At 35.1% G+C, this 8,846-nt stretch overlaps 1 protein-coding gene across 14 annotated transcripts in view; it reads right to left on the minus strand.

Moving 5' to 3' along the window:
* Positions 1–8,486, minus strand: part of Odf2l (outer dense fiber of sperm tails 2 like) — a 38,502-nt gene extending 30,016 nt beyond the window's left edge. For 5 of the 14 annotated variants that reach the window (XM_021720837.2, XM_013365688.3, XM_078026643.1 and 2 more), the window contains exons 1-4: positions 8,282–8,485; positions 5,168–5,403; positions 3,166–3,301; positions 2,163–2,288 (exon numbers count right to left, since the gene is read on the minus strand). In XM_021720837.2, the coding sequence (XP_021576512.2) occupies positions 2,163–2,288; positions 3,166–3,301; positions 5,168–5,346 (441 nt within the window). In that variant the 5' untranslated portion in view covers positions 5,347–5,403; positions 8,282–8,485. Of the gene's footprint in view, positions 1–2,162; positions 2,289–3,165; positions 3,302–4,609; positions 4,690–5,167; positions 5,404–8,281 lie in introns of those variants that run through there. The other 9 variants (XM_021720838.2, XM_021720834.2, XM_078026645.1 and 6 more) reach the window with 5 other exon arrangements.
* Between the last annotated feature and the right edge of the window lie 360 nt (positions 8,487–8,846).

Here is an 8,846-nt window from a genome sequence, read left to right on the forward strand (position 1 = left end):
CATAATGCTATCTGTAAACAGGAATAAATTACACTTTAAATTCTAGCAATAAGAAATTTCTTAAGAAATGACAATAAATTAGTAATGGAATTGTACGTAGCCATTTAAAATGAGACTAGAGAAAAATACTTAGAGTCCCTAATTTGTAGTGGTTTATACCAAGTAGCCTTACTGAAATACCATAAAACCCTAAAAAACAAATAAAACATATCACTCTTGAGGATAGGGCTCCTGCTTGAGAACGTGAAAAAGCTATGAATTTCTTTCATCCCAAAACACATAAACATGTATATATATAATGCAAAATTGTGCACACAATTTCAGAGGGTTCAGTGTTCATGAAATCTGACCCTGGACTCTGTAAGAGTCCATGGAATTCAACTTTAGATTTCTTTTTATTCAACCAATATTTAATAAATACTGTTGAGAAAATAGTGGTTGTTATGATTTAGAAATGAAGTGCCCAGCAAAAGCTCATGTGTGAGACAATGCAAGTGGATACAGAGGTGAAGTGATTCGGTTTTGAGAGCCTTAACCTAATCAGTGCATTAATCCCGATAGGGATTTAAGTAGGTGGTAAAAGTAGACAGGTAGGATGACTGGGGAGCTGGGCCATGGGGGTATGCTTTTGGGGTTTATATTCTGTGTGTGGTGAAGGGAAGTCTCTTTCTGCTTCTTGGTGTGATGTCTTGAGCAGCATTCTTCTGCCATGCCTTTCCACCAAGATGTTCTGCCACATCTTAGACCCAGAAGAACAGAGCCAGCCATCTGTGGTCTGAGACATCTTAATCTTTGAGCCCTAAAATAAATTTTTCCTCCTCTAAAATTGTTAAACAGATCTTTTGATCACAGGAGTGAAAAAGCTAACTAAAACACTGATGATACAGTGTCAAGTGTAAAAATCAGGTTATAAAACAATGAAATAGTAGGTTCTCAGTTATCTAAAACACAAAAATAACATGTACATAGTAAAATAACAAAAAACTACACATATAAAATTTATTATAAAATAGTTTTAGTAGTGACTTCTAAACAAAATAAAGGTAATGTGTCCATCCACAAATTAAAAACAATATATTAAAAAAAGTAGTGACTTTTTACTGAGGAAATTATTAGTATTTCTTTGAGTATCTAAATTTTCTATAATGAAACATGTAGCTTTTTTAGTTATGAAAACTGTTACCTAATATTAGGTAACAATATTCAATATATTTTACAATTCTGAGAAAATGTCACCACAGTAAAGAACAAAAGAAAGTCAAGAATTATTTGTTCTATTCATAATGGCCAGGAAATAAAAACCACCTCATTGTCCATCAACCAGTGTGAATGGATAAAGAAAGTGGGTACACATACACAATGTAAGACTATTCAAACATAAAAAAGAATGAAAGCCTATCATTCATAATAGCATTGATGACATGGGAGATCAGAATGTTAAAATGAAAGAAGCCAGGCACAGAAAGACATATACCACGTGACCTCACTCATATGTGAAAGGTAAGGGTTGATTTCATAGTAGTTGAGAGTAGAATGGTGGTTAACAAGACATGGTAGAGAGCAGCCAGGATGTAAGGATGGGGGAAAGTTGATCAATGGGTACTAAGTTACAGTTAGGAGTAATAAGCTCTGGTATGCTACTGCACAGTAGGGTGGCTATAGATAACAATATCGAACTGTACAATTCAAAAAGCTGAAAGAAAGGATTTTGAAAGTTTTTACCATAAAGAAATGGCAAATGTTTAAGGAAATGTACAGGTTTAAATGTTATGCAAAGTATAAATATAACAAAACATTACACTGTCCCCCATTAATACATAAACTTTGTTTTATGTATCTATATTTAAAAATTTTTTATAATTTAAAAGAAAATACATATATAAATATAATGTATATGAGATTAAACTCCAAGAATGTATATTTTATTGTAATCAAATAAATTATAAGATTTTGAATATAGAAAAAATATATTTTTATAGAACATGCTATTTTCATGCTTATAAAACATTAAAATAGGAGTTAGTTTAATTATTGCTATTTCAAACAAAAATTCAAAGAATTACTTTCACTTCAAATATATCAATATTTTAGCTTTTAGATAAATAACATTCATGTGAGGAATATCATTACTACTAAGTGGGTGTTTAGTGTTGATGCCTTACTTGTTTGTAGTTGGTCTTTCTAAGAAGATGCTCTAAGGCTAGTTTTACCCGTTTAAATGTATCTAATTCTTTTGTTAATATTTCCTTCTGTTTAGAAATCTTCAAACTGGAGACAGAAAGATTAGCCTGATAAAATATAAGAACCAGACATAATATAAGTACCAGGTACACATTTTAAGATATGGCATTTAAGTAAAATACCCTAAAATATTAAGATTATTATCAAAGAACATTTTTCCTAGTAACAAGATCATTCTAATGCACATAATAATAGTAAAATTTGCCAAGTTTGTTAACAGTAGGTAGGATCTGTTACAAAGTACATTACATTAAAATAAAAAGTAAAGGCTTAAACTCTAGAAGTATTTCAGTATTTATTCTAACAAAACTTATAGCATACACTCTATTTTTCTCCCTAACTCAAACTTCAGCATGTTGAAATTTTAAAATAGTTTTCTATTCCAAATAGCACTATAGAAATACAGATACATTTCATCTCTCTGAAGATTTTGGTTTCAAATTCAGTCTTTTTAGTTTTTTTTTTTTTTTAAGGTAACGAGGATTAAATCTAAGGCTTTGCCCATGTTAGGCAAACACTCCAGTGCTGAGCTACATCTCAGCTCTATAAACTAACTTTTGAGAAAAAGCTGAATCTCTAGTTCAAGGCAAGGTAAGTCGAATACCAAGATATACAGCTCACAGCCTGGCCTCTTATCTAGTGCATTCCAGAGAGAGAGAGAGAGAGAGAGAGAGAGAGAGAGAGAGAGAGAGAGAGAGAGGGAGGGAGGGAGGGAGGGAGGGAGGAGGGGTAGTAGAGAGAGAGATTTTCTTTTTTAAAGAAAAGTACTTAATGACACCAGCCTAAAGAACACTGATAAATCCCATTTTGGGTATCAAATACCCACAAATGACCATACCTATTCAAGATATGAGAAATCAGTTAATGCATTGAATACTGCACTAGTTTTTCATTTTGTTAAATGTTCATAAATCAAATACTCACATTTTCAAAACTCATCTCTTCAATGGCATTTTTAAATAATGGTAAAAGTAATTCTATAGAACAGGTTGCCAACTCAGCTTCTTTAAGTGTTGCCCCCAAATCAATCTTTTCATCATTTTGGATGTCCTGGTCCAGGCTAATTACAAATGCATAAATAAAATTTAAGTTAAATCTATCACATAAACTGGTTATGCTTTTTATATAAACATAGCATGGACTAAATATTACAGTCCTATAAATTTTTCTACAATATGCAATATTAAATTGTCATTTAAAAATGTGTGCTTTTCTAAATATTTCTATACTTTTTCTACACGATGTATACACAGAAAGATAATTTTTAGAATATTTAGACATGTAAAACACAAAGATCACTAATAGCAGCATTTAACTGTGCTGTTTGATAATTATTCAAAATCCCCTTTCTGGTTTACAAAATGAAAAGTGTAAATATCTTTTTTTCTTCTCCAACTTCTTCCTCACTCCAAATCAAGAGACTTGTCTTTCTAGACCTTATTGCCAAATATTTCCATGAAATTCATTGTCCTTCATAAAACTGTCCTTCATCAATGAATGAAAAAGCTAAACAAATGAAACACAAACTAAAGTTCTACAGGTCTCCAAAAATCCTCCACATTTGGCTTTAATATACATTTATTACCACTTGAAAGTGAAATATCTGATTGCTTTTGTAAGAATTTTTTTTTTCTTTTGGCCATGCTGAATTCAGGATGCTTCTCACAACCTTCATCAGCCACAAGATAGCCCTGACCTGTCTTTATCTGTACACACTCAAAATTTATAAAATGGGTATACACAACTTTGAAGAATAGCCCAGAGTTAAAGGATACAACACTTTTAGAACTCCCAGAAATGAAAGGTCATAAAGAGAGGTTAAGAGAATTGGTTAAGTACAAAAGTTCCAAAACCATTCTATGAAATTTCGGCATGTACAGAGAAAGACAAATCAAGACTGTCTCCTGGCTACCAAGGATTTCATTTAAAGATACTCCTAAGAAATGCTATATCACCATTACTCTTTAACAGGAAGGAAAATTTTGAGTCAAAAAGTCTAAAAGTTAAGACTTTCAGCATAAAGAAATGCCAATAAAATTTAAAAAGTGCTTTCATATCACCTGATTCAAATATATGATATGTCAAGATCATTGTACTGTCATGTGTAACTAATTAAAACAAATAAAAAAATTTTTTTAAATAAAAAAAAAGAAACTTTGAGAAACTATTTCACTTACATTTTACTTTTATGTAACAGAATTTATTTGGATAAAAAAAATCTGTGTAACCACATTTAAGGGAGTTTTTTTCAACATTTATATATAAAATTCCAGGTGATAGGAAAGGACTTTTTAAATTTTATTGATAACATTTTCTTTTCTTCACAGAACATAATATAGTGACTTGTTAAAAACTTATGGCAGCTTACAGGCTATGTCACAAGGTAGAGATTTTCTTCTTAAGGTTTCAAGGGCCTAAGAAAATCATGGCTATAAAAGATATCTGTCCCATATAAAAATTACAGAAAGTCGAGAATTATTATATATAACAAAACAATGTTATTTTCAAACAAGTTAAATTAGAAACTCAACTATCCTATCCATAATGAGAATAATGGTTATTTTAAGACTGATGTTTTGGGGAATAATGATTCCTATAAATAACAAGTGCATTTCCCATTCTAAATCAGTAAAATATGATAAATATTTGCAATATATTAAATGATAATAAATCAGTACTTATGAACTACATTTCCAGTCCCATCTTATTTACATTTATATTTTCATTTGCTTTAGTTAAGATTTACTTTACAAATTTCTAATAGGTTAGATTTTAATTTTTAATTGTATTGTAATTTTAAAAAGCATAGCTAAGTCCTGCTAAATGAATACATCTATATTCAGATTAAATCTATTTTAAACAATGAATAATAAATTTTAAGATAAATATTTTTGAAATAATATTGCATTTGGCTTAAATGATTTACATTGTGGACAAAAGATGAAACCCTGAAATCAGAATATTAGAGTTCCTCTCATAATGATGAGAATACCAGCTGAGACGACTTTCACTAGTATGTCGTGATAAATGTTCTTTCTCTGATGGACTTCTGAGATTGGAAAAGAATTCTTCTGAATGACTTCCATCATTTCTAGGCTTCTCCATAAATTCAGTAAGCAGATTTATAGATGGCTTCAATAACAACTTCACATAAGCTGAAAGCTAGGAAACATTTTAGTTATTAAACTTATTATTTAGTAGAGATTACCCTATAAGATAAAGATCCTAATGATATATAAAAGAACATTTCTAAAGACAAATATCAAAATTATAACTGCTATTCATGGTTATATTAGTCCAAAATTGCATTACCTAACACTGTGGGCAGCATAGGTTTAGGTCCTCAAATACAAGTTGGGGTAACCAGATCATAGGACACTTTTGAAATGAAAGCATCTGACAAAAGCTAAATTATTCAAAAGAAGATGGGACCAAAGATGTTCAGTACATTGTCTAATCACAAATAAAGTCAGCATCCTATACCAGATAATCATTAAGCATTTTTCTTTTCTTCAAAGCAATTATAATTGCTGCCATTTACAGCACAGTGACTGACCTCATAAACATAATCTCTCAAAAAGCCTCACAAAGTTGCTATTAACATCCAAAGTCTACAGATTAAAAAAAAAGAAAAGTCTTAGAATGGTGAGCTTGCTCCCCAAGACTACTAGCAAGAAATTGCTAGAATTATGTTTTGAATGAAAAGCCTCAAAATGATAACGTATGAATAAACATAAAAATCAACACAGCAAAAATATACAAACTTGCCTTAATTCCGTCAGATTTTAATTCAATTTATATCCAAAAGATGAAAAGTGTTCTGTACAGGGAAGTAAGGGATAAGAATGAGCTACTTGAAGGTACACACTACAAATCTAAAGAGCGAGCAGCAGTAACTAGACTACTAAAATCTAGTGTGCGAGAAGTTGTGAAACGGATTCATGGTGTAACACAAAAAGCCAAAGGACAGTGAATGTCAATTGGCAGGAATCTGGGAGACTTTCCAAAGGAGGTGCAACCTCAGCTGAGTCCTACAAAACAAGTGTGAATTGACCAAACAGGAGCAGAAAAAGGCATTCTCCGAGGGAAGTCCAACACTGGAGCAAGAAAATACCACAAGTTCTCATTCATTTGTGGAAACTAAAAAGTCAATCTCAGAAAAATGAAATGTTATAGTAGTCGCTAGAGACTAGGGAGGATAAGGAGGAATGGGCACAGAAAGGTTAGATAAGGGACACCAAAACACAGGAAGAACTGGTTGTTTTCTTATAGCACAGTAGGATAACTGTTATTTATAATGATTTATGATATATTTCATAATAAGAATATAAAAGTTGTAACATATAGAAATGGTTGATGTTTGAGGAAATCAAAGTGCTTATTATCCAAATTTGGTCATTTTACACTGTATAACATGTATCAGATTATAATACTATATCCCACAAAAATGTACCGATATAATATCTGTTATGGTTTGCATGTGAGGTATCTCCCAAAAGTTCATGTGTGAGGTAATGCAAGGTTTAGAGGAGAAATGATTGGGTTATGAGAGCCTTAACCCAATCAGTAAATTAATAACATGGTGGGATTAACTCAGTGGTAGTTAAAGGCAGGAGGGTTGAGGCTGGAGGTAAGACATTGGGGGCATGGCTTTGTGGTACATATTTGTACTTGGCCAGTGGAGTCTGTCTGTCTGTCTGTCTGTCTGTCTCTCTCTCTCTCTCTCCTTCCTGATAATCATGGGCGCTGCTTCACTCCACCACACTCTTCTGCTGGGGCCCCAAGGAATGGAGCCTGCTGTCTGTGGATTGAGACCTCTGAAACTGTTGAGTCCCCAAATAAACTTTTCCTCCTCTGAAATTGTTCTGGTCAGGTCTTTTAGTCACAGCAGCAGAAAAGCTAAAACAATGTCTAATAAGAATAGTAATAAAAAGAGCTAGAAACACGAGGGACCATGACTTGCAAGAGGGACAGGGAGAGGACACGAGGCTGGATACATTAAATGGGGTGACTGCTAGCCAAGCTCAAGAGCTCAGATTTTTTTTTTTTTTCTTTCTTAAAAGGTAACAGACTATGGGCTGGGATTGTGGTTCAGCAGCAGAGCACTTGCCTCGCACATATGAGGCACTGGCTTCTATCCTCAGCACCACATAAAAATAAATAAATAAAAGTATTGTGTCCATTTACAACTTTAAAAAAAAGGTAACACAAATTAAATACATTTAAGATACCTGTAACATTATGCATCAGATGAGAGATAAACTGCTTTGAAATGGCCTTTCCCCAACATTCAGTCACAGTCTGATAACTGTTATTTTCAGTAAATAACAGGCATCACTCACCAGCCACCTAAATTCAGAGCTACCCATGGAAAACCACGTACTTTAATTATAGCCACCCCCAAAATGATCATGATTGGCCCCACTTAAAGATAAGGAAAACTGAAGCCAAGAAGGTCCAGTGACCCACCCAAGATCACTAGGTGGTTAAATGGTAGAGCTGGAACTGAATGCAAGTCAGCCTCTAGCACTTTCCATAAGCGAAAAATCCACCAAGGGATGGGACCTAGAGGATCCTGAAGAAGGAATTATTTCCTGAGGCTACCAGAAATATGTCTCACTTTTGGAGCTTCAGAGCTTTCCACGATCTCGCATAAAATTTGAAGGGCACTTAAAATACAGCCAAATGATTTCTGAAACAAACAGGGCCATTCCCGGGGACCCATTCTGCACCAGCCCGCCTCGCACTAAGATCTGCTACCCTTTCTAGGAGTCAAGTCTCGCCGCCCTTTCCCTGAGGAAAGTGGAGGGTAAATGCAAAAGCAGACTAAAATCCAACCAGGATGAGGGCGAGATTTTTCTCTTACAGGACCCCACTGGGCCCCTCAGACGGCCAAGAGACCAGTCAAGCTTCCCACCCAGAGCCCAGGGGCGCGCCTCAGCCGCTGCTGCTGCGTTAGCACGTCGCGGTGACGTCATCTCGCCGCCGCGGTGAGAGGGTCAACGGGGGCTGATGCAAATGTAAAGCTCGGCCTACGTACCTGTGCTCCCCAGCTCCGGATCAGCGAGGAGGGAGCAGGAGGCAGGGAATAGTGGAGTAGGTGGAAGGCTAAGGAGGGGGCGATTACCTAAAACTGCTTGCAGCGGAAGAGTGCCGCCGGGTACTAAGGCACCAAAGAGACGCTAGTAACCGGCCAGCGGCTTCTCTGGCAACGGCTGCACCGCCCCTTCCGTCGGGCCCGCAGCCGATTGGCCCGAGTTCGCGAGCGCCTTGCCCGCTGCTATTGGCGGGAATGAGGGGGCGGGGCCGGGGATGTGCTTTGTTCTGCCTCTGTTTCTCTGGGGAGCTTTTTATAGCAAAAGCTTTTGTTTTCTGGAAAGGACAGGACTTGTGTGTTTAATCACCGAAAATCTTGACAGCTCATCTGGGAAAGGAAATAAAGCCAATTTCGAACTTTCAGACACTAGGATGAAGGTGCCCAGCTTTTGCTTAAAAGCTGATTTCAAAAAGCTAAGGCAACTGCTTTTGAAAGAAACCTCTTCTAAAATATATGGTATTGTTTGGCCAAAAACCTTACCTGGGCCTAAGGTTTTTCCTCTGTTAAA

This window comes from Ictidomys tridecemlineatus, chromosome 11 (assembly GCF_052094955.1).
Source record: "Ictidomys tridecemlineatus isolate mIctTri1 chromosome 11, mIctTri1.hap1, whole genome shotgun sequence".
In the NCBI taxonomy this organism is placed as follows: Eukaryota; Metazoa; Chordata; class Mammalia; order Rodentia; family Sciuridae; genus Ictidomys; species Ictidomys tridecemlineatus.